General features: G+C 39.9%; 1 protein-coding gene across 1 annotated transcript in view; it reads left to right on the forward strand.

Moving 5' to 3' along the window:
- foxp4 (forkhead box P4) overlaps window positions 1-27,102 on the forward strand; it is a 108,382-nt gene that overhangs the window by 18,483 nt on the left and 62,797 nt on the right. Inside the window, 2 exon segments of the mRNA XM_028445924.1 lie at window positions 19,927-20,060; window positions 20,062-20,104. Of these exon segments, the coding sequence (XP_028301725.1) occupies window positions 19,936-20,060; window positions 20,062-20,104 (168 nt within the window). The 5' untranslated portion in view covers window positions 19,927-19,935.

The raw sequence follows: 27,102 nt of genomic DNA on the forward strand, positions 1-27,102 counted from the left end.
TATTTTAATCCTGACACCACTTGAATAATTCTCTCTCCTATTTCAATCATGAATGGTGAAAATTGCATTAAGTCGAAGTGTGTGGGCATAAACAGATGTTAAATGGACATATGAATGCAGAGGGTGAATCCTACCTATTAAGCACTTTCCTATTATTTCTGAAATTGGAGCGTGATAATTAGTTTGGTGGAAATCCTATAGCAGGGTGGAGGTATGGGTCTCAATAGTTGAGCCAAATTAATTTCCTCTGTCACCTGTTAGAGCATACATTCCTCTTAATAGGTTTAATTTATTTCATGGTGATCATCTTTTTTTCTTCTCCTCTTTCTTTCTTTAACTACTTTACTGTGATGCGCATTCACAACTGATCCTCCTCACCCCTCCACACATGAACGGTATCGTCATACCTAAATATGATCTTGCTGCACAAAGTCATTGATGCTTGAGAGATGGCACGGTGCAGTTTTCCCAGGGGTCCCACTACCACCACTGCAACACAGCAGTCATGTGATTCATGTGTCTGGGTAACAGCTCAGTCGTTTTTTTTTTTTTTTTTTCCTCACGACTTGGTCCAAGTCTTTCAGTCCTAAAAGTTAACAATCATTTTTGATGTTAAATCCATCACAAACCTCCATGTGCCACGAGGTCACTTTAATAATCTCCCCTGTATGCGTGTGTGTGTGTGTGTGTGTGTGTGTGTGTGTGTGTGTGTGGTGTGTGTGTGTGTGTGTGTGTGTGTGTGTGTGTGTGTGGATGTCTTGAGGTTAGTGTGGGCCATGGGAAAGCAGCATACCTGAGCAGATTATCATGATCCCAAGGACATTTTCCGTGGGACACAGAGATGCCTATTTCTGGTACATTTATATTCATATCTCTCACACCCAGTGCATTAATGTGTCAAAAGAGAGAACAGGTAACTAAGATGAACGCGCCTTTAGGGGTCGTGTGGTGTGTGTGCATGTCTGTGTGGTTTTCATGTGTCCTAAGATAATGCATGTGGCTTGTTTTTGATCTCGCCGGATCGCTCAAGTTGCAAAAGTGTGTTTTAAACTTACACCAGTAAGCAACTCTCTCTTCCTGTACCCGTGTGTGTGTGTGCGCGTGTGTGTGTGTGTGCGTTGACGTCACCTCCATGTCAGCTTTGATTAGACAGATTGAGCCCAACTGATTTTGTGTTTTCGTCATTTGAGGGAAGTGAAATGGAAATGCAGCTGTTTTCGGTGCGTATGCGCAAATGCAAGTGTGTCTGTGAGCTATGGAGAGCTGCCTTTGTGGTGAATGGCAACCAGTGTGTCAGACTGGTCCTGGTAGGCAAAAATGAGACTCAAAAACCAAGCAAAAAGTCTGAATTTATATTTGTACTTCCACAGCTGGAGAAGCAAACAGGACAAAAACGTTGGTGCCTATCTGAATGTCTGTCATCACTGGATTGAAACTATAGTAAAAGCCCTTACTGGTCGAAGGGTAAGAGTGTGTGTTAGTGTGTGTGTTTGGGTGGGTTGGTGCTCCAGGAACAATCTTCTTATGGTACCTTTTTCATTCCTCTTTTGGCACCTGCAGTGTTTTTTGGTCTTCTCTTCTGTCTCTCCGTGTCTGTGTACTTTTTTACTTGGACTTTTTATTCTTTTTTAGCATTTGGAAATGTAAACACTTCTAAACTACATCCAGATGTTACCGGCTGTGCTCCCACACCACAAACACTGGGCAAACGTTATGGCTGCGTGTGCGCCTCAAAACCTTTATTGGCTAACTATTGAGTGCTTAAGCAGACGGAGCGATTTGCCTGATATTGTTTTATCTGAGCATGAGCACGTGTGTCTGCGTGTGTGTCCCCCTGAATAAGGCTATTTTTATTATAAAAGCCTTGGCAAGCTCACACTAAACTATTAATTAATGTTAATACTAAAATAAAAGTTACTGTGTGTAAAAAGTACAGCAAAAAACATTGGCTTCCATTGGCCATGGTTACATGATGTTTTGTAATTCGGAATTAATTATTCCGAATTAAATTATTTGGAACTAAACTATTCTGCTTCGTGTTTACATAGAAATTAGAGGTTGACTGATATGGGATTTTCAAAGGCCGATGCAGATATTGATATGAAAAGATCAATAAATCAGCCGATGGTCGATATTTAAAGCCGATTTTGGAAGCCAATAATTGAGGCCGATATACTTTTTTTTTTTGAAGCTCATTGATTATTAAAGACAATTGAAACACTCATATGATATAAATGTAAATAAATAATAATAAATACACCAATAGAACTCTTAACATTTATTGAACTTTAAATAATATCCGTACACAACCAAGTAACACAAAGGTCATGTTTTTGTCAGCTCTATTATATTATATCCTTATCCTATTATATCGGCTTTTTATTTGTATGCCTATTGACTTCTACCTCTCCCATGCACATGCTATTATTATTATTATTAGTTTTTTATTTTTATATATTCATATTATATGTTTTTTTATGTTGCTAAATAAAAAAAAATTGAAAAAAGTCCATATATTGGCCCGATATATCGGCCTACCTCTAATAGAAATAGTAATTCCGAATTGAAGGTTACATTGAAAACAGGTTTATTCAGCTTTATCAAATCTGCTTTAGGTCTGGGGGTTAGGAAGGCTCTGATTGGATGGGGTGGGGGTGGGGGCGGGTGAAAGTGACGTAACACGTTTATTGGAAAAACACTCAACAAACCCTTTCTTTTCGGCTACAACATAGTCTCCCACCAACAGACAAGCGTCCACAAATACATATTCAGAAAATCTATTCTCCCGTTTAAACGTGTAATCACGGCAAGAGTCTCTCTCCCTTTACAAACTGTTGAAGAGCAAGTTTCAAAACCATGTTTAACGCGATAGACCCCCGCTACAACAAACAGGTTGTCTATCACGCTACAACAACGCTCTAGTTTTTTTTCTAATGCAAGGTTCTCTTTTTAAAAATGCTGAGGGATTCATGTTTGGTTGGGCACGTTGTTATTTTATCAGTCCCACACGGGATTTAACATTCTTTGTTAAAGCTTTGCCGTGAATCCAGTTTTTTTAAAGGGGACAAAAATCGAAATCGGAATCAAAAATCTGGACTTTGCTCTGAGCTAAAATCGTGCAGCCTTACATGGTTGAGGAAAGGACTAATTGTGAGGTGAATAAGGTTAATCTTTAGTTATAATGTTGCCTCCACATGTGCACACCAAGCACTCACACCTACACAAACACAATGATCTATTTGCAGAGTATTAATTAGCTGCTGTCTTTAGCTTCCATAATGACACGATAATATTACACGTATTCGTCTCTCATTCGCTCTCACACACAACAGGTGAGCGCATTTAAATGTCAACTTCCTACTGTTTCATCATACTGTACATTTTTGTGTGTGTGTGTGTGCGTGTATGTGTTTTCTTTTCGCAACACGGCCATGTTGAAACCCTGCTCCTTAGGGAGTAATTACGCAAGAACTATTCTGGCCGTTTTCTCTCATTAGTGTTAAATATGGAGAGAAATCATTGTAGAAGCTCATACACACTCTCGTGCACGCACACAGGCCATTGCCCAAGCTGCGGCTACCGCCTGCATTTAAGTCGAAGATAAACAAAGCGCTTCTTTTACCGCAAGTCTATTTCAGCCATTGCTTGTTCAGGGTATTTACATGTGTCTGTTTCTGTTTGGATCGTTCTACAACATCTGGCCCAAGCCTCACTCTGTCCATCAAACTGCATGTTGTTTGTTTGGGTTTGCCCTAGCCGAACGCATCATTAGGCCGGCCTTCGGTACTGAAGACTATTCCTGGATCTGGCTTCATTTTAGTACAGGCATGCTGCCGTGCTCACTGGAGGTCCCTGCAGGCAAACCTCAGTCCTACCAGAATCCAAGAAGATCTGAACCACAGCACACCACCCAGCCACCACAGGGAAACTCTAGCTGTTTCAACAGGGGATGGCCCCACAACAAGTCCTCCATGTCGACTCTAGGGCTTTTAACGTGTAGTCTGTTCTGTGTAACTTATCGGTCAGTCTGTCATGATGCAACGAGGCACTGATTTGTAAAGTAACAGGAAAACACAATGAAAATGTTTCTTTGTGGAATAGCCATTGGAAAAGATTCAGTGATGATGGAAGTAAAGAAGTAGGAGAACTCACCGGGAGAGAAAGAAAACATTGAGGTGGTCAGAACAAATGCAGTATTGTATCACTTAGTGTGGTGAGTTGAAAAGGCATAGAAAGTATTCCCCAGAGCTCAAGCATAAAACTGAAAGATGTGTTTTGCAGCAGAGGCCTGAACTAAACGGGCTTGGCAGGGAGCAGCCAGAGCTTCAGTAAATTCAATGTAAAAGTCAATTTGCTGCGATGAAGGTGAACAATCAGAAATGAAAATGATGCTGTTGCTGCCGTTACTTATCTTGCTTTATTCAATTTTTCTGTAAAGACAAAGGCATTAGCTAAAGCTACCAGACAACATGTGGTGTTAGGGATTTCAGCAGCATACAGTAGAAGAGTTAGAAAATGAATTGTTTCGTCTTTAATTAACACTGCCTGAACCGTCAAAATGGGAAAGTTTGTGGTTGACGGACTTCCAATACATACAATCACACCTAAATTCTGGGCTAGAGATCAATACAACCAATGGATAAAGAAACATCTGAGGAATACAGTGATGATCAATGTAAAGAAAGAGGGGGGTGAATCCTCAGGGGCCTGTTTGGTGTGAGGGGTCCTTAGGGGTCCTGGCAGAGACCTCCATTAGTGTAACGATCTGAGCCAGGGGGAGCTGTGGCTATAGTGGGCCTTCGAGGCAGGGGCCAGTCTGTTTAGCAGCAGTCTGTCCGCATTGCTCATAACATTGATCTTGTGTCAAAGTGCAGCCGTAGGAAAGCTCTTTGCTGTTGAATAGGCTGAGCTGTGGTGTATTGATAAGGTAGAGTGGACCAGCAGAGATCCCTGCACCCTGATGGTCATTTGGTTAAGACAGACGGTTCCTGTTCAATGCTTACACCCCATGGATGCCCTATGGAATGGTAAATGTCTCTGTGTAGGAGTCTGTGTAAGAGCATATGCACATCTATATGGTATGTGTGTGCAACGATTAGTGTCTTAAAGAATGTAATCCTCTTTACTTTCTTTAGTCGTCTTCCTTGGATGAACAGATCTACTTTGACTGACTGGGAGAAAAATGAAAGAGGGTAAAAGAACAAGTGGGAAAACTAACATGTTTCCCAGGCCCCAATTAGCCCATATTTATTGCCTTTAGATCCCATCCACCCCTTTACTATTTGAAGTCTGCTTCACATCAGTCAAGTGTTTAAAAGCCAAGGATTTAAAAAAAAAAAAAAAAGAAGTGAAAAAAGCCACTTATACTCTTCATAAAACTATTAATGATTTAAACGCTCTGTTTATCCATGCGATAGTTGCCCGACCATTTGCTGGTATCTGCGTCTGTCAGCGCTGCGAGAAATGTTGGTTTTGTGGTTGTTATGTTTGTAGAACATCAGTCGCTGAATGCTCACAAACAAAACAGTTTGAATCCTCCGTGTAGAAGCCATCTATTCTTAATGAGATAATGACATGCTAACATGCTCACAGCAGGCAGCTCTGTTTACAGATGAAGGCAAAGACCAAACAAGACACAGACATGTTGAGCCTGTCAGCTTTCATCCTGCTTTTTATCCACAGGGTTTTGTTTCCTCCTTCCTGGCTGTGACTTTGTGCCGCGGCTTAAAGCTTGTGAGAATAACAGGTGGGCAACATCTTAACATGTGTGTGTATGTTTTGTACTGACATGCACATACACAGTAATAAGACAGGCACTATATTGGCCACGTTTACATAGGAGCTTTAATTCCTCTTTAATACAGAATAAAAGTTAATTCCTCTTTAAACTGACTTTGTAAACACTTAATTCCAAATGCAAAATTTAATTCCAAATGCAAAATTTAATTCCAAATTAAACTTAAATCTAAATTAGGTGGCTGGTTTATTCCGATTTCAATTCCGAATTAAATAATTCCTCTTTCTTGTAAACACTTAATTCTGCTTTAATTTATTTCCGGTCATTCTGCGCATGTGCAACTTTCCGCGATGACGCGCTGGTGACGACATAATCCAAGATGGCCCTCCAGCCGAGACTATTTATTTCATAAGAACCGGAGGCATAAACATAAGGACATTCACACGGACACAATGACTTATTATACGCACGGACATTGGCAAACAGAACAGGCATCAGGATAATGAAGCCACAGAGTTTCACTAATGACGCGCGGATCATTATAAAGTTATTTTTTCACTCAACATCTTGGAAATGGAGGTAAAACAGCTGTTGCACTAATTTGATTGACCAAAGTACGGACTTATGTCCTTCTCCTGCCCCGCAGAATGAAGTGAAACTGTGTTAGTGTCGAGCTGCTGATTCAAGAATCAAAATAAAAGTGAAAACAGTTCTCGTGGTGTTTTATGTGGTAGCTGAAAAGAAAAGGTTTGTTGTGTGTTTTTTCCCAATAGACCTTGATATGTGACGTTCTCCTCTGTCCAATCAGAACCTTTCCCTACACCTAGAACTAAAGTGGAATTGAATAAAGCCAAATAAACGGTTTTCCATGTAAACCTCAATTCGGAATTACTATTCCATGTGAACCAGCAGAACACTTTAATTCCAAATAATCTAATAAAGAATAACTAATTCCAAATTAAAAAAAAACATCATGTAGCCGTGTCCAATGTGGCTGTTTACCAGATTTCCTAATAAGAGTGGAATGTTGTCCGTGGCATTTAGAGTGGTACACTGGAATCCGACATTTGTCCAGCCTGTTTCCTGCCCTGGGGTCGTCCCTCCGGCATTAACACACGAGTAGAGGGAACTCTCTGTTTCACTCCCTGCTTCCCGCTCACGCTATTGTCCTCCTTCTTATCCCACCCCCCTTCAATATCTGTTTTTCTCCTCGATTTCATCACTTTTTACTTGCCCCTTCATCAGTTGAGGTCTCTTCACGGGCCATTGGGGCTCCGTTTCTTTTTTCCTCTCCCCTTCACACTGTTGTATTGGCCTCGTGTGTCTCGGAGTGTCACAAACGCATGACTCACTAAGTGATTCAGACCAATTCAAGCTCATTGCTGAGGAAATGGTGGATGATTATGAGGAAAGGTGTCTCGCTCAGACTGGTACAGGAAAACTCTCACTCATCTTTGCTCATAAATGGAGCTGAGTTAGAAAAACAGCTGTGGTTTACTGAATCTTCAAATTCACTGCATTCTTATTCGCATTTTGGAGTAACTTAAACAAGCCAAGACAGAAGTTTAAAAAAAAAAATCACATTTAAATACTTTAACCTTGAAATCTCCCCTTGCCAAGGCCACAGCTCCCTCTTTTTTCATCTGTTAAATGTTTGAGTGTTGATAGTTTGAGGTCTATAGCAGAACCCCGCCCGGAATTAATGTCATTCATATGCCCTGCGGAAATTACTTTTGAAATGCATATAATCTAAAACATGCAAATGAGGCTGACTTTGTGCACCCTGTTTAATATGAATTATCATTTTGTGACATACCTATTATTACTGCGTACATTTCTCCAATTATATTGTTCTCTTTTGTCACTTTTGCACACGGACACAGATGTGACTGTCAGGAACGCCACACACCAGCACATGCACAGGCTTGGTTACACGCATGCTCACAGGAACACACAAATACACGCACACAATGTCTGTGATGGGTGTATTTTTAATGAGAAGTAATAAGGATGGTAATGACTCAGTCCACTTTCTTCGTTTTCTTCTTAAGCCCAGTCTTTGTTAAAGCTCTTGCTGCGTGTTTTTTTTTTTTTTGGCCCCCTTTGCTCGCTGCAGAAAACAGAGCTGGTGAGAATTGTTCCATTTAGGGGGAAAAATAACAGCTTGTAGTGGACTTTTGCACTTTTCGCACAAATTTCTGACTCGAAAAGCCCTTAAACAGCAAATGAAAATAACAGAACAAAACTACAAGTGTTGCTCATCCAATTTTCATGAAATGAGTAAAATATTGATGCATTTCAAAAGTGAACAGTGCATGTTTAGTTTGTCTCATTCTCTTTTTTTTGTGTTCGTGTAAAATAGCAAGTTATTAATGTCCTTGTCCAAGAGCAGGACTTTTTTTTTTCCGTCTAAATTGAACTGAAAACATCCCTATTCAGATGAATTACTCTATTAATTTATTTATACTGTGCCATAAATTATTCTATTAATATTAGCATGTTCCAAATTAGTATGACTTCTTTCAATGTTCTCTCTACTTCTAATAATTAGCATGCTTGTCACTATAACAAAGATTTTTCTTTCTCTGATGAATTATAAAAGAGACATTTTTTAATACAATGAGAACTGCCAGAGAAATTATGAATATTTCAGTTTTGCCTATAAGACAAAATAAGGAGAAACGAGCAAGAAGAAAAGTAAAACCAACAATAACATGACATGTATTATGGATCGGCCTCAGCATGCAGCAGTGTTGGTTTTATTTAGTTTTTCTTTAAAAAAAAAACATTAAGTTAGTGCGCACACACACACACACACACTCTAACTGAATCCTCAGGGATATCATCTTGTTGCCGCAGTTTTGGGTGGATGTGAACTAATTACTTTTGTAACAGCCTGGATGAAGTTCAAAAGTAGTAAAATTAAATTAATTTGAAACTGGACATGCTATCATTTTCTCTGCATGTCTCCTTTAAAGTCTGGCCTGTTTTACTGTGGACTTATTCAATTATATTTGATTAAATTCGCTCTGATCCAATCTATTAATTAACTAGGAAATGTAAATTGCCCAACTTGAAAGCCAATATATGAAACTATATCATCTCCACTTTGATATCTATTTTTTAAATGTCTACACCAATAATTTTATAACTCTTTTGTCGCTTTATTACTTCAAGTTTTATTTTCAGGTATCAGTTTCCTTTCTTGATCTAAATTAAAAATCATGTGCCACCGTAAGGCGCAGACAACCCAGTTCCTTATGAATAAAAATACCTGTCCTTCTTCCACACTTTTGTCTTTTAACACAACAAAGTGAATGAAATGATGAACTTGGTGTTTGTTGGAGGTAAGCCAGTCTGTAGAATGGCAGCATTTCTTAATTCCAGCACCGAGCTGTAAATGTTCACCATTCCCTGAACGCGTCTTGCATATCATGTCGTTCAAACACAGAAATTAAATCATTTTTTTGTCTGTTCAAGTCTCAGTTTACTCATCTGTGTTTCCTTCCTGTCGTGTGTCTTATTTACCCAGTGAGAGCTTTTCATCTATATTTCTCTAAATTTCTCTGTCGCTCTCTGTCTCTGCCCCCCTCCGCCCCCCACTGAAGGTCATTCTAATAAAGAGCTCTCATAGGACAGAGCCGCTAATTGCTCCGCGCCACTCTAGCTGGTTTTCAGATCCAAATAAAGGCACATTGCCTTTTTTCTTTTTAAAGATTTTTTTTTTCCCTCTCGCAGTGCATTCCTCCACCTTTTTCTTCACCTCGATTCCACCATATTAAATACAATTTGAGTAATATGCATTTTAGACCTTTATAGCCTAACCTCAACCTCCATTACCTCTGAGTACAGAGGGATAAGATGAAGGTGGAAGCCAAGGTTTTTTTTTTTTTTTCCACTTTCATGATCAGAGGATGAGTCCCAGGGACGCGCGCTCGTGCACCCGCACAAGATTTACCTCTTTGGGAATGTACAACCATGATTATGGACTCAGATAAATGAGGTGCGCATGACGCTCGCTCCTTTTACAAATATTTGTGTGTATGCGATTGCAGTTGAGTGTATCTTTGTGCCTGTCTCCAGTGTTTTTGAACAGACAGCAGTCTGCACACTGGTAAATCACTTACTGCGCTATGAAAGAAGGGTCGAGGTGAAGGCAGGAGTGTATGTTTGCCCGGGTCATACACACATACGGAGCGCTCTCATCGTGCGGAATGCGCTGTGTGTTTACCTATGGCTTCAGAACCCACTGACCGAGGAAGGCTAATCTTTATGGGCTCTGTAAACAGGGACTTTGTCTTCAGAGAACTGCAACCACACACTCTATATGTGGGTATTTACACTTAGAAAAGAATATAAAAATACACGTGCTGTTAATACATGGCCAAGCCAGTTTGGCAGACAGTGTTGAAAAGTTTCCAGAATCTCCTTTAGTTTGCATTAGGAAAAATGTTCTTATCATTTGCACCATGAGTGCTTATCTTCTTTCCTCACACATGTGAAAAAAAAAAAAAAAAAAAAAAAGCCCAACCTTCTTTGTTACCCAGCTGGAGGTCAGACTTTTAGACCAATGCGGTAAGCGTCTATCTCTGAGGTTGATGATTCTCTTTGAAGCCAGCCAGTCGCCTAGCCCATAGTCAATAGTAGATATTGGCCCACATCTGACTGACTATCTGTCTGTGGAATAATGGAGTTCACCTGTTCACACTGGAGCAGGGCCAGGGCAGCAGCAGACATGGAGTATTAACCCTGTGCTGTTAGCCAACCTGTTAGCGCTGGCAGGCAGCCAAAGCAGTCTTGAACATTGCTGCTAGCTATTAGCTTTAGCTCTGTGTAGAAGCACTGCCTATAGCCGCTGTGGCCTCGTACTGTAAATCTAACCCAGTGCTGTTGAAACAAGCTTAGAGAACCAGTGGAAATAACTAGTATGCAGAGGTGTAAAGAGTACGGATATGTCCTACTCAAGTAAAAGTACTGTTACTTGATTTTAAATTGTACTCAAGTACAAGTAAGTCATTCATAAAATACTCAAGTAAAAGTAAAAAGTAGCTCATTTAAAAAGTAGTCAAAATAAAAAGTTTCTAGTCATACGTTTATTTTGGTAATAAATCTTAAACATCTCATGTATAAACTTAAAAAGGAAGAAATCAAATCTTGCACAGTTGGAACTTCATTTATTTTCCACAAAAGCATCTGTATAAATGAAAAGGTTTTGGCAAAATGTACAGTTGTCTTTAAAAGGAAATATCACTAAAGAATGCACTTAGGCTCTAAGTATATGTTAACTCTAAAACTGAGAAAATAACCAGCATTCAATGCTGTTTTGGCGTGTTGCATTATGTTTAATCTGATTGGTCGGCTATGATGTGATGCATTTGTTAATTGTCTGGTCATTTAATATTTTTTTTTAGTTTCACAATGTCTGTGATAATTTTAAAACAAAAAAAACAATAATTGACTCAGTAACAGTGGGTGTAGAAATGTAACAAAATGACTTTACTTATTTTAAACGTACTGAGTATAAGTAAAATTACTGATTGTAACCATAAAAGCAACTCAATTACAGTAATGTACAGTAAGTACTTGTAATCCATTACTTTCACCTCTGCTAGTATGATATGTGTAGTTTCAGCTTTTATGGAGCGCATTTATATGCTTTACTTTATTTTAGTTAATGTATAGCTATGTGAGTTAATACATCATCTTACAAGTGTTCTGCATTCTACCAAACATCTGTTGATTTTATTTTTTTAATCACACATTGTAACTATTATAACGAAACTCAGTCTTTTTTTTAATGTATTTTATTTTGAGAAACAATAAATCACCACAATGAAAATCTCAAAGGAATAGGGACAAACTGCAGACTTACATTGATGTCTGTACATCACAATATGAACCATTTGACAGTAATTCCTTTAATTGCATGTAGATTAACCCTGTTCTTAACTCATCACAACATGCCTTGGCTGGCACAAAGATCGGTTCGTTATTGGAAATAGTTAATTATCTGCTTGCATGGAAGCACAAGGAGAAAGCTACTTTATTCTCAGGACATGTAACAGCTTCAAGTGAGGAAACTTTGGCGTAAGCATAGACTTAAACAGCAGACACGGCTGCACTTACCCAAACGTATTAGGTGATTGCTCTTATATGTCCTATTGTATTGTTTTTTTTTAATTTTATTTTTAACCATATAACAGAAATATTCAGTGGCCACGTTTACATGGGTGCTTTAATTCCTCTTTGAAGTGGAATAAAAGTTAATTCCTCTTTAAACCTGACCTGGTAAACATAATTCCTAATGCAAATTTAATTCCGAATTAAAGTTAATTCTGAATTAAGTGGCTGGTTTATTCCGTTTTAATTCCGAATGAATAATTCCTCTTTCTTGTAAACACTTGGTTAAAGCCACTTTAAGTTCATTCGGATTGTTTTTGCGCTTGTGCGACATGCGGCAATGATGCGCTGGTGACGACATAATCCAAGATGGCGGCAGCCTGGACTCCAAGCTAGACTATTTAATAAAGAGCCTTAAAAGACATGGATATAATGAAAAGAGTGGATGGACAGAGGCATGAACATGCAGACTTTGACACGGACTTATTAAACAAACACGGACCTCGGTAAACGGAACAGGCTTCACCGGACGGCTGGCACTAGGACCCAGAGGTGCAGTAAATGTGTCCCCCGTACTGCATTCACAGGCTGCAGTATCACCAGTTTATAATTTTAGCTGTTGTTAGCTACTATCTTTACCAAGGAGCAACTATTTATTCCTGGTGATTGTTTACCAGAGTTTTACTGGGTTTTTTACCGGTGATTAGTTTCTATCTCCCTTTTGCTCCGCGGTCCAAACTGAAACCATGTGTTGTTGTTCAGCTGCTGCTTCAAAACTACAATCAAAATAAAGGTGAAAACAGTTCTCATGTGTGATCTTCTGTGTTATAGCCGACAATAAAAGGTTTGTTGTGTGTTTTTCCTGATGGACGTGATTACGTCACGTTCTCCCACCGTCCAATCCCAGCCTTCCCAAACCCCAGACCTAAAACGGAATTATCTAAAGTCGAATGAACCAGTTTTCCATGAAAACCTCATTTGGGAATGACCATTTCTATGTAAACACGAAGCAGAACACTTTAATTCCGAATGATTTAATTCAGAATGAATAATTCTGAATTAAAAAAAGGGCTTTTTCCCTAGGACAGGTTACAACCTTCTTTTAAAACGCAGTGTGAGAATGTGGGTGTGTAAACATTGACAAAGTTATTGTGTGACTGCATTATGTCAGCGTTCATGTCCTTGTCTGAGCATGACATGCAGCAGCAAAAGCGCTTTGCGACGCTTTATGAGACATATCCTGAAGCTACAACACTGGCAACTAATATCACAACCAGTTGGCAGCACACTGGCTGTCTTTCATAGTTGAATAATACCCTTGTTCAGTTACATGTGTTGCAGGTCTAGAGGCGACCCCGTGTCAATACTGCTTTCTTGCTTGCAGTTATTCATTGAACTACCATAGATCATAGAAATGCATGTGTTGGTTCTATTTCAGGGTGAAAACTTTATTGTTTTCCGGAGTTGAACCCGCCACTAGTTAACCAATTCTAACCAGAGGTATAAAGGCAGCACACAGAGAGCAGGAGAGATAATTCAAGAGTGAGAAAAAAGCAGATAAGATGATGGAGTGAAGATACTGGAACAGACATTTCTCCCCCCCTTACCCCTCCCTCTTCCATTCTCATCCCCACCCAGTCCTATTCCCTCAGTTCTTTGCCTAATAAGCAGCGTTCCTGTGAGCTGATGCAAGGCGGAGGAAACAGAACAGGCGTTCTGGGACTGCTGGAAATATTCCCACATGAGGCATAACATGATAAAGACTTATTATCTCACTAAGCTGCTGTAAACACACAGATGCACACATAAATGCATGCGGTACACAACCCGCTTCATCCGGCAGACAAATAGCACACACGTTCAGAAATAGGGAACTGGTTTAGCTTTCTGATGAGTAGTGACCAGGAGGAATCCGACAGAGCCAATCCCCCTGACAAGCCTTTGAGAGCCAGGCCTGTTGAGCCAGCTCACTGGGCATTTGGCTCAGCTTGTTTGAACTTTGAGCACTCAAAGCAGTGGGAAGAAACAGAAAGAGTTGAGTTCTCATAATTATTAGTACTTTTTTTTTTTGGGACATCTAAACGATGTACATGTTGAAACAGGACTTATTTTAGCTCCTCTTTGCTCATCAATCACATCACATTCACACACACACACACGCGCGCGCATTGAGTGTTTGCAGTGAGCTAATCCATTACAGTACATAAGTAGGTGTCAGTCGCTTAAACAAACACACATACACACACACACGTATACACCCGAGTCATCAAAAACATGTTCAGTCCCATTTCCCCTCTTCTCTTCTGCATCCCAATTAAAAGGCAAAGGAGGCCTTTTATTTCCCTCTCTTCCAAACACATTCTTTATCTCTCTGATCTGCGCTCCTCCTCGCTTGGTCCCCTCGGGGTAGTGGGAATGTCTCTCCTCACAAACTCCAGTCAGGGGTTCAGTTTGAGAAGGTCTGAGCATGTAGAGAGAGAGAGAGAGAGAGAGGTTGGGAGCGCAAAAAGAAAGACGCATAGAAAAGAGTGAGGAGCGGGTTAGGCAGGTCTCTGCACGGGCAGCTCCTCCTCACTGCCAGAAACACTTACATTTAAAGCAAGGTGTGTGTGTGTGTGTGTGTGTGTGTGTGTGTGTGTGTGTGTGTGTGTGTGTGTGTGTGTGTGTGTATCATAACCCTAATCAGAGGCTTCAGGATTGATTTATGCTTCTGCCTCTTTCCCGACCTCCATTACACCAGCTTATATACACCCATTACAGGATATGACATAGTACACACCCGAGCATACAACCACACTTATATATATATAAATATATATATATTTATATATACTGTGTGCGTGCATGTGCGTGCACGTGTGTGTATGTGTGTGTAAGCAGAGGGCACATTCTCACACCTTAACACACTTCCCACTTTCCCATTTAGGTCTCTGTCCGCCTGTGAACTCTTTCTGCCTCTATATCTTTCGTCCCCTCTTCACTAATAAGGTCAATGAGAAAGAGTAAGAAGCAGATGGGTGTACAGTACATTACAGCACTGTGTTGGCCAGATAGCAGACCAGTGATTCATGCTTACTGAAATGTGTGATGAAGTTAGGAGTTTCGACGGCAGTGCAGAGTCAGTGGACTGTGCGGCCGAGATCCGTTGATCACTCAGCACTATGGCTCGCTTCATAATATTACCTCGGGGAGCAGTTTGACCCAGGAAAGGTCTGGATGAAGGCAGGCAGAGATGGTGTGGAGGGGAAATGAAGAGAGCGAGAGAGGCACTGAGGAAAAGAGTGATACTTGAGATTAAGTGGCTAGCTTTAAATGTCACAATAACGCTCTGCTTCTCACTCTTAGCTTCACAGTCAGATGGGTGGCAGGAGGGAGACGAGAGCAACGTCAACGGAGGGGAAAATAACTGTACAATGTGATTTGGGGTTTTTAAAATGGGTCTCTTGAAGCTAAACACTTGGGGATGTTTATCTGCTGAGTTAGAGTTTCCATGTTCTCCTTGTACTCCCTTCTCCTATAGTTCAAAATAATGCACGTTACACTAATTAGAGTCTGTAGATCACTTGTAGGAGTGAGTCACTGTGTGTATGTAATTGTATGTATGACAGACTGGTGTTGCCACACATTTACACTAGGGCTGGGCGCTCTCACAAATCCAATATTGTATAACTCAATAAGGTCTAACCAGAAACATAATTATTGGTTAAATCTGTTAATACAAAATGCACAGGCACATTTATTAACTACCAGCTGCACAGTATGTGCCACTTTTAGCTTTTTTCCTCCTCTAAGGGACAGCACGTGTGAGTGAGTTCTGTAGTGTGCCGTGTTTAGGGGATGGTCTGGGTTAGGACACACTCAGCAATCTATCTAACTGTGCTTTTCATTGCTGTTCTCAGAAGTACCAAAAACAGTGACTTTTGGTATACAAAATAAGCTATGAAATAAAAATGTATTGTAAGTATATTGCAATTTTAAAAAATAGAAATCTTGATATATCTTGATTCTTGATATATTGCCCAGGCCTAACTTACACAATCCCCAAGACTCAGCCAGATGAGAAGGTTCAAAAGATGATTAAGTGAATAAGAATATGAAATGATAACAGAGGTGCAATAAAGAAAACACTTTCAGAGGTAAAAAAAAAAAAAAGTATGTTCAAGAAAGATTTGAAAATAGTTCTAGATCTTTGATTTTTTTGTTAAATCACAATAAATTAGACATTGATAAGGTTGGGCATCGGTTGGATTTTAACGATTCTGATTCCAATTCTCAATTTCGATTCCTGATCTAAAAAAAAAAAAAAAAAAAATCTCGATTCCGATTTGTTTGAGTTGTGCAGGTAAACACGTCACAGATTTCACAGGAGAATTTTTTTCATTTGAAAAAGCCTTTACACAGGCCATTTTTATTAATTCACTTAGTTGATACAGTTTAATTTGGTTGCTGTTACTGTAACTAGGGGATTCAATTACCAACGACCCCAACTGTAAGTGTAAAACTGAAACTTGCTGAAACAACAATCAAATGCAATCAAAAAAAAGAATCGCAATGCAAACATCTTCGTAACGGTTCAGGAACCGGACCTTAGGAACCGGTTCCTATTTGGAACCCTAACATTGAATGAAGAAAACTTCACCAGAGTTCACGAACAACCTTGTTTGTGACAATGACACAAAATTGAATTTTTGCGCAGGTAAACACAATTTTCTCACATTTTACGTGCAGTTGGGAACTATATTTATTCCGTGACACATTTTTTGTTTGTGCTGCGCATCACAAAGTGTTGTGGCGTTTCCTGGTGGAGATTGGAAACGATTCATTTTAACGTGTGTTGTAATGAGATTGTACGAAATAAATTCCACTCGAAACACACTGAATCGGAAAGTCGTGTCACGTCGCGCGAAAAAAATGCAGAAATCGTGGTGGTACACGTGAAAAGTGAAACTATTATTTTTGGGAGATGGTGTTGTCTGGTAATGTATTAATGTCTCCACCATTAAATATAAGGCCTTTTGTATTTTGATCACTCAGTTCACCAGTGCCTACCATGCATAGTAGGGGTGGGAACCTCTGGGTAATTCACGATACAATATGCGATACAAAGCTCACGATAACGATTTCCTCACGATATGACGACACTGCGATTATCGATATATTGGTCAGAAATCAATCTACAATAATCTATGACATAACAAGAAGAAAAAAATTAAGTGAAAAAATACTTTTTATTTTATCTCTGAAGGACAATAAATTGAAAAAGTGTCCTATGAACAGTGACACTATTTTAGTGCAACATTTCTGTAAATAAGTGGTCAACATACCAATGCAACGAATGAGTATCTCCAATAAATCCAAAAAATAGGGTCTTTCTTACCAGTGACACCATTATAGTGTCATATTCCAGTAAACAATATATTGGTTCCTTCAACAACAGTGACAACATTTATGTGAAGACCACCTGCACATTTTAGTGAAAACGCAGAAAAAAATTTTTTTAAAAAAAATCGATACTTAGCGCGAGCATATCGATAACCGATCGTGCAAAGAAAGAAAATATTGCGATATATTGCTGTATTGAGATCGTCACACTTCTAATCCATAGATATGTACAGATTTGCTTAGTTTTTATTTGAACACACTTGATGATCTGATGACCTGACCAAATTAAGGATCACCAGACCTTCTGAGCATCTCTTAAAGCATTTGATGTAAATTCGGTGAACTGGTTTTCTTAACAAGCTTAAGGCTTAACCCACCAGCTCATCTACATGCCCACTCTCTTATCACATTACACGCACACACAGTTCTGGCCCAATTTTTCCAAGCAAGCATCTGGCAGCATTCCTTTAACAAAGACACCTGCAATCTCTCATACTGTCATCTGCTGTCAGAATCTCACACACACACACACACACACACAAAGACACACATAAGTTCACTGCTCTTGCCTCAGAGGAAAAGAAAAGTTTGATTCTCTCATGAAATGCCTTTTATTGTTCCCCCAGAAGGCATGGGTTGTACGCTTTTGAAAAAACACACACCACACACAGACACACACTCAGACGGCGGGTAGAATGCCTCGATGGCATTATTGTGTACCTACTCTGGGTTGGGGAAATAAAAGCAGTAGAACTTTTCCCTTTAAAACTACGTGCCTGTGTGTGTTAATTTCTAAAACTGGATGAGGCAGAAAGACGAGATTGAGCTTGTCATTAGGAGTTCACAGCCTGCGTGCTTGTGTGAAGGTTTGTTTTGTTTTGTATTAGCCGTCTTGTGTGTGTTCTGCGCGCTTATGTGTATATCTCTGTACCTCCTCTCTCCCACGCTCGGAGCTCCTAACGATGGCAAATGCGCCTGTGTGTTTGCGAGGCGTTGTTTCTCAAAAACAACAACACATCCAGGAACGACTCGTTTTGTCGGGTTTTTGTGGAAGGAACACGCTCTAATTAGAGAGGCCCTCTGAAGGTGCATCAAACGGATCCTGCTCAAAGACCAACTTGCTCCTGGCTCACACACAGTGCGAGCCAGGTGCAAACCACCTCTGATGATTGGAGAAATGTGTGTGTTATTTAACTATATAGCTGAGTATTAGCAGCCTTGTCAGTTTATATTTACTGCATATCTGATCCTAATCCAAGTGTACGCGCTTAACACACATTTACATGAAGACAAAAAAAAAAACAGTGCCTGCTTTAGGTGTTGCTCCGTGGCCCATTGGGCATGTTTTTGTGAAGGAGGTTAATAACGACATACCACATTTTGTAACTTTTCACCCCAAACTAAAATATATCAGATGCCTTTAAAAGATAAAGATAAATTAAATTAGATGAATTTGGATTTTCTGAAGAGAAAGCAAGTGAGGATGTATAAACTGAACCCCTGGGAATCAGTATAACCGTTAAACTTACGAAAACGCCAGGACATACGATTGTCCTAGTATTCCATACACTGGGGTACCCTGGTGGGTACAATCAAACCAAATATGGAAGAAGAGCGATCTGCAAAAAAATCTATTCTGTTTGCAGCTTTATAAAGGCAACATTTTTGGATTTTCTTTAAAGGCATTAAACTTGTATTTATTTATTAATTTGGTTGGTTTGTTTGTTTGTTTGTTTGTTTGTTTATTGTGTGCCTTATCGAGACAAAGGTTTCGACTGGACAATAAATACTTTGTACTAAACTGGGATTTTTGCATTACCAGTTCAGATTAAATGTTTTGCAGTAAACAAAATGTCCATCTGGACTCTGAAAATGTACACTTTGGATCCTGTCATAAAGAAAAAAGAAAAAAAAAGACAATTCCAATAAATTTCAATATTAAAAAGGTAAAAAAGGCAGATGCAAAGTTTACTCACAGAGTTCTAGTCAAGCTTTAACCAGGCATATCGCAATGATGTCAATACTGTTGCTGAATAAACATTTGCAGCTGACACCTGAGTGCACTGTGAGTATGCAAGATGATATAAGAAGTTTAGAATAAACCAAGCATCAAATCAGTTTGTTAGATGAGGTGGTATCTGGTACAAAATTAAGCAGAGTGCAATGTTTGCACACAATCCACCTAATAATAATAAATAATAATAATAATATAATAATATAATAATAATAATAATAATTAATAATAATAATAATAATGGCTTGGATTCATATAGTGCTTTTTTCAAGGAGACTCAAAGCGCGTTACAGAAACCATTATTCATTCACACCAGTCACTCACACAGTCATACCAGTGGTGGTAAGCTACAATGTAGCCACAGCTGCCCTGGGGCAGACTGATAGAAGCGTGGCTGCCATTTCACGCCTATGGCCCCTCTGACCACCACCACCAACATTCATGCACAATTCACACCCAGTCATACAAGGCAATGTGGGAAAAGTGGACACAACAGCAATGACTTGGATAGAGCGGGATTCGGATCCCCGACCCTTCAGTTACTGGACGACCCACTCTACCACTGAGCCACGGTTGCCCCTCTAGTTTGGGACTTTGTTTATTTAGATAAAAAACATCTTTTTTTTGTTTTGTTTGTCTGAATTTTTCTTTTTCTTTCTCTTTTGTTTCGCAGGTTCCAGTGATGATGGTGGAATCAGCTTCTGAGACCATTCGGACAGCGCCGTCTAACCAGAATGGAGTCAGCAGCCTAAGCAGCCAATCTGATGGAGGAGGCGGTCGAGAGGGCGGATCCAATGGAGACACCAATGGAGATTAGCCCAGTTGACCTACTGCACCTGCAGCAGCAACAGGTGCGTGTGTGCGTGCGTGTTCTGGGTACTTTGTGTACTACTGTGTGCATGTCATTGTGCTTGCATAATGTACATGTGCATATCTACCTGTGTATATATTTACCCCAGACTTGTTCTGCAACACATTCTCCTTGTGCAACTCCTGAACATGTGTACGGTACATTGTCAGGAACAGCGCGTACACAGCTGGCTGTTACATAATGTACAGATGTGACAACATGTATTTGGTCTGACTCTGGTAATTGTCAGCCGTGCAAGAGCTGAGAACTTTGACAGGTTGGCTTGTCACTGCTTTAATTATCTACCGTTCAAAATGTGCCAGCGAAATCTCATGAGACGCACCAAAATAATTCATGCACATGAGGTAATCGTTATTTAATTTTTCGGAACAAAAGTATAAGTAGGAATAACTGCCTGCTGCGTATCAGCTCTGCAGGTGAAACAAACATGTTTCACATTCTTTGAATGTCATTCACATATCTTATAGAGGACTCGGTTGTTCCAGTTTGTGTCAATAAATGACTTGTTGTTTTTGTCTGTTTAAAACATTTCACTCACATTTACAGATTGTGAGGAAAATGTCCTCTATCTGACCATTACAGAGGCTCAGTGTGAGCTCTGGGTTCTCAGACACCAGCTGAGTTTCTGTGAACACCATGGGACAAACAAATAAAAACTAAAAAATGAGGCTTTCCTCACTGTCGCCTTAGGTAAATGAAGAACACTCAAACCCCTTCACTTCACCCTACCACTTTCTCCTGATTGCATCGTCACACACACGTATGCACACACACACACGCACGCACACCAAATGCACACTTAAACACCAAATCTGTGGCTTCCACAAAGCACTTCTTTATTCTCACAGATGTGTCTGCGCTCTCTATGTTTTTACACCTGTGTTGTGTGTGTGGTGTGTGCGCGCACTGGTATTTCCTCTCTTGAGTGTGTTACCAACCACAAACATAGTTCTTTCATTGCTCTGTCCATCTTTTTCTCTTCCTCGTTTGCACTGTACTTCTTTTTCCTCTTACCCACCGCAGACTGTGAAAGACAAGCATAACCTTTCCCCCACATTCCAACGCCTACCTCACACAGTCTAATACTGTTATGAAGTCTTATATATCTAATATTCCTCTATACCAGTGATCCCCTTTTTTTGTACCGTGTCCTCCCTTTGCATTTTGTCAAATCATATTCCCCCCCCCCCATAAATGCGTATTTTTGTAGAACAGTCTGTTCTCCTAAACCCCAACTGTGTCTCCAACATTGGTTCCCTAAGGCTTAATCTACTTATTCAAAATATTTATTGGATTACTTCAATAGTAAGTAAATACGGTCTTCTTTGGAAAATGGAGTTAGTTTTTGTCTCCAATTTATAAAATTGTGATAAAATGGCCACTACAACATAAATTAATCCTGCAAATCAATAAATTACAAGAAAATTAGTATTTTATAAAAAATAGTACTGTGGTGAATTTGTAAAAAAACAAACAAAAAGTAACTAGGAACATTTTCCGAGTACCCCCTGCAATGTGCTCCTGTACCCCTAGGGGTACATATACCCCTGTTTGGGAACCACTGCTCTATACAGTATATGATAAAGCAAACTTTTTTAAGATTGAATTACATGTTTTTGTCTATGATCCTGACTTAATTTTTTTTTAATAATTATTATTTTTTAATTTATTGTATACATTTAATTACATTCATTAACCAGTTTCAATAGAAGAGTTATTTGTCCCAAAAATGTAAAACAAATTAACTGGTCTACATAATTTAAAGTAGTCTATTTCAGTTATTTTAATGTAATGTTACATATGATTTCCAATTTTACTCCTAACATTTAAAAAATATGCATTCCATCCCTTTTCCATTTCATACAGCTTATGCTGTCGTAGAGTTCAGTGGTGACTAACTCTATATTTTCAGCTACTCCTCCATGTCGAGGATATATCTCCTGCTCCTCCTGCTGCTGCTGCTGTTGCTGCTTCTGATTCCTCCACGCTTGAGTCTCTCACCTAAAGGTGTAGTGCAGGCCATGTTTGTGCTTAAAAACCATGTCAGTGTGCGCTGGAGCAGAAAAGACACACAGACACACAAAACTCCTGACAGCGCGGTGTTGTCAGAACACAAAGCCGTCTTTTCCTTGGGCCCTGAGGAACCAGAGAGAAATCACAGCCATCTCCAGCCATCAGGCCCCTAAACTCCTGGGTGTCTTCTCTCTCCATCTTTTTACTAGTATAGATATAGATAGATAGATAGATAGATAGATAGATAGATAGATAGATAGATAGATAGATAGATAGATGATAGATACAGTAGATACAGAATATAGCTAGATAGATACAGTATATAGCTCGATAGATATAGATGAAGATAGCTAGCTAGATAGATAGATAGATAGATATAGTAGATGAAGATAGATAGATCGATAGATAGATAGATAGATATATACATTAGATAGATATATACAGTAGATAGATATATCAGTAGATAGATATAATAGATACAGTAGCTAGTATATAGATAGATAGTAGATATATAGATAGATCAGTAGATAGATAGATCTAGATAGATAGATAGATAGATAGATAGATAGATAGATACAGTAGATAGATATATAGGTAGATACAGTAGATAGATATATATAGATACAGTAGCTAGATAGATATATAGATGATAGATACAGTAGATAGATAGATATATAGATTAGCTCGTAGATACAGTAGATAGATAGATAGTCGATAGATAGATAGCTATAGATAGATAGATAGATAGATAGATAGATAGATAGATAGATAGATAGATAGATAGATAGATAGATAGATTAGATTAGATATATGATATATGAGATACAGTAGATAGATATATAGGTAGATACAGTAGATAGATATATAGATTACAGTAGCTAGATATATATATAGATGATAGATACAGTAGATAGATAGATATCTAGATAGATAGATAGATACAGTAGCTAGATAGATATATAGATAGATATATATATAGATCGATAGATAGATAGATAGGTAAAAGGCAAAGAAGGGTGGATTTGGGGAGGGGGTATTTGTGGGCTGGAAAGGAGAAATAGAGGGATGAGGGAGGGGTGTAATGCTGAGACGTGTCAGGAAAGGGCGCCTGGGCCTCCCTATGGAATGTGGCCTGTCTGCCTCCCCAGAAAGAACAGAGCAGGAAAGAGGGAAGAGAGAAAGAGGAAAAAAGTAGAAAGTGTGGTGGGGGTAAAGACAAGTTTTGCCCCATCATCAAAAGCAAGAGACAAAAGGAGGGAGACGTAAGGGGGAGAGAGACAACACTTTTCATAGTTCCAGAGGGGAAGAAGAGGTTGAAAAGTGAGAGTGCAGTGAGAAGTACATGGCACTTTGTTAAGGTGCCGGGTGTGGACATGAAATGATGCATAGCAGAAAAGAAATGTAAGCAAGCATAAATCCTAACAAATCTCAAAGTGAGTTGTGTGTGTGTGTGTGTGTGTGTGTTGTGTGTGTGTGTGTGTGTGTGCGTGTGTGGCGGGATGGCGGGGGCTCTGACGAGAACCAGGTGTCTCCAATTCATTTCTTTTGCCTCTTCATGCTCTTTTTTTGGATATTCAAGTCCACACCACCAGTGCTGCCACTCCTCTCTTCTATCAAGAATGTGTCTTTCTTTGTTAGCCCTCATAAGTTAGTGACTTCTGTTGTCTCAGGGTGCATTCACACCGGTAAATTCTTTGTTCGGAAAGTCCGCCTTCTTTTTGGCCAGTGGGAACATACAAAGAAAGTCTAGAGCGGATCATGCTGCAAATTCTAGACAGCGATTGTTTTGGTTGGACTCGGAGCATTACCAATCGTAGTCTGGAGCGATTCAGGTGAACACAAACGCTCTTGTTAAACAAGACGATGTAGAGAACATGGCATTGTGGTTGGAAAACAAGCTACGGTGCAAAGCAAAACATCACAACTACCAAAAGCACAGCAATTTGTTGCTGATTCATTGTTAAATGTTGACTGGCAACATTCGAAAACTATTGAGTTTTCTACGCACTCTTACACACTTGCTTGACAATAGACGAGAGCCTCTTCTCATTTCTGTTTGTCTGCTGAGAAAAGTCTGTATCCGAGTAACAGTTCCCCCAAGAGACTAGCTCAGGCAACTGCATCAGAGGCTGTTTGGAGCGGATCGAAAAGTGCGCTGTGAACACAAACCAAACCAAGCCCAGCCCCCTCCGGGACTATACTGGTGTGAAAGCACCCTCGGACCCATGTGAGGTCATCAGGCTACCATTGGTCACCTCTGGGACATGACTGTACATCTCAGGTGTACCGTCTAGTTATCAATAGGCATTCCCTGCCTAGAGTAACAGGCTAATGTCATTAATTAGTATATGGACCCCTCGATAACGCTTTGGATAAGGCCTATGTAAAGTCTATTTTCTGCCACTACACAAGCAGTAGTAATGGAGAAAGAACAGAAGGAAGAGTCCGGAGTAAAAGACAGTGACCATCGGGTGCAGTTTCCTCTCAGGCGTGTCACTCTTGAGCTGCTAAACCAGAAATCAAGGGGGTTTTTTTTCCTCTTTCACATTGTCTTCCCCTCTTTCCCCCTCTCAGTCACTCTCTCAGGCAAACAGAAAGTGAGAGTCAAACTGCACCAGTAGTTCCTTCCCCAAGGGTTTAAAGGGAACATTGGTGAAGAAAAAGGCAGTTTTAGAAATTGGTTTGGAGCGTCGATCCCCACTCCCATTTGTCATGTTCTCTTTTTCTGTTTAGCTCGTTTCCTCACACCACACACACACACAACACACACACACACACAACACACACACACACACACACACACACACACACACACATGCATGTGAGTTCACACACGCGCACACAGACAAATTTTTCTCCTATGTGCACATACACACAGGCAGTTACATGCATTCACAGAGCTGATGTGAGTTAATGAAGGGTGTAATTAAGGAGTCCAGTGATGACTGTAGATCAGGGGGAACTGATACAGATCTCAGATATACACAAACAATGATGAAGGATAACTGCCTATGTTTGCGAATTAGCGTGAACAAGAGCGTTTATTTGCTCGGAGCGCTTTGCGTATGGAAGCTTGAGAATTCTGTGTGTGTGTGTGTGTGTGTGTGGTGTGTGTGTGTGTGTGTGTATGTGTGTGTGTGTGTGTGTGTACATGATGATCATCCACTGGAACTACCTAATTCATAACTACCGTGTAACTACCTAATTCATTGACTAGAATAACTCTTTCTGACTTGTACAGATTCTTAGTGGAAGTTTTTCGGAGCACGTCTGATTGTGTTGCTGTGGTGAATAGGACTAATGAAATTATGGGAGGTGAATGTTGGTCACTGGGACAATTATGTCTTGTTTGACCTCCAGTTTTGCTGAGTTCACTTTCAGGTCAGGAGTGCTGAGAAGATGTAGTTAATGGTGTGACCAGTGGAGGAGGAGGAGGTGAGGAGAAGAAACATTTCTAGATATATTTAGCTTTAACCAGTGTTTTTAAATGTCTGTGTCTTTCCATCCTGTCATGTGTGCCAGCCAGTAAATCAGGTCTAGGACTCTCAGTGAGTGCTGTCACCTCCTAAAAGCTTTTCCTTGGTCTCGGCCAGGCCTTCCTCTTTATGTGTCAGGTCAGTGAGGTTCACAGGTCACCAAAGGTCAGGCTGCAATAGAGGAAGGGGGAAAGAGGGGTTGCCTAGCGTCACAGAACACCCACAGCTGCAAGACAAAACACCCTATAGGATGCCAACTTCCTCTACGACTATTAAAAGCACCAACAGAGATCTTTTTTCCTGCCCACTTTGATTAGCTTTATAATCCTTATTTTTCGAGGAGTCAAGCATTAAGGTGCTGAGTGCAGAACTTGCATTCAAGATTCAGATTTATTTCACTGATATAGTTTATTTTGCTCTGAAATCTATTCCTGCACACATGTAGATATCCATTCTTTATGTTTTTTTAGTAGTATTTTCATTTATTGAGGTCAAACTGATACATTCTTTAATGATACGATGCTGCATTAATAGGACACCAAAAATATATTACACTTTCCGACCAGGAAATTGACAGGATACTGTTGTTAGCTCTGCCAAGGTGGTAATGTTTTCTCCTGCGTTTGTCTGTTAATGTGGATGTTTGTCAGCAAAACATCTCAAAAAGTTCTAAACAGATTTAAATGTTATTGGGTGAGCTGATAGACAATGTCAAAAGAAAGAAGGAGTTTGATTTGTAGATACAGAACCAATAAACTTGGTGGAGGTTTGCGCTCCTGTTTCACATGGTTTAGAAAGCCTTTCGATTTTATACAGTATGTCATGGATTTCTTAGTGACTTTAGCTGTAAAATCCTCTCAACAATAGGAATTACTTCTCTGAAGTACTGAGCTGAAGTATGAAGTAGTCCTTGGATGAAGAGTAGATGGGCTGAAGACATGGTCCAACAGGCCGGATCAGCCGGCGGCACACAGTCACGGTTGGTTGACCCAGCAAGCCGAGAGGCTGAAAGACAAGAATAGACAGACACCGGGGGGAAAAAGTGTGTGTGTATCAGTGTGTTGTTGTTGTGGATACCGAGTTAGACTCACACCTGTGCACCTGAAGGCCCTTGGTTAGCTTTGGTTGCCATGGGAGTGTTTAAAAGCACTAAGATGCACTGAGTAAGCCCGGCTGTGCTGTCAAGTAAATATCCTACTCATGTCCTCATGTGTGAGCTGAAACACTCGGACACTCTTTATTACGTTTTAAAAAAAATGTTTCAGTGCATGTCAAAGTCGGCTGTTGACTTTTACTTTTCCAAAGGTGTTGCCATGGTTACAGAGGCCGTTTGAAGAGGTCACAGTTCACAGAGGAAAGCTGAATAACCCTCGTTAACTATTACCAGCCTTGCGTGCGTGCTTGTCCGTAGTGTTTTAAATTGTTCCACCTTTAGATTCTCTCTCTCAGAGTTCATTAGCAGTGAAGCAAGAGTTATTTTACAACCTCA

Source organism: Gouania willdenowi, chromosome 5, assembly GCF_900634775.1.
Source record: "Gouania willdenowi chromosome 5, fGouWil2.1, whole genome shotgun sequence".
Lineage (NCBI taxonomy): Eukaryota > Metazoa > Chordata > Actinopteri > Blenniiformes > Gobiesocidae > Gouania > Gouania willdenowi.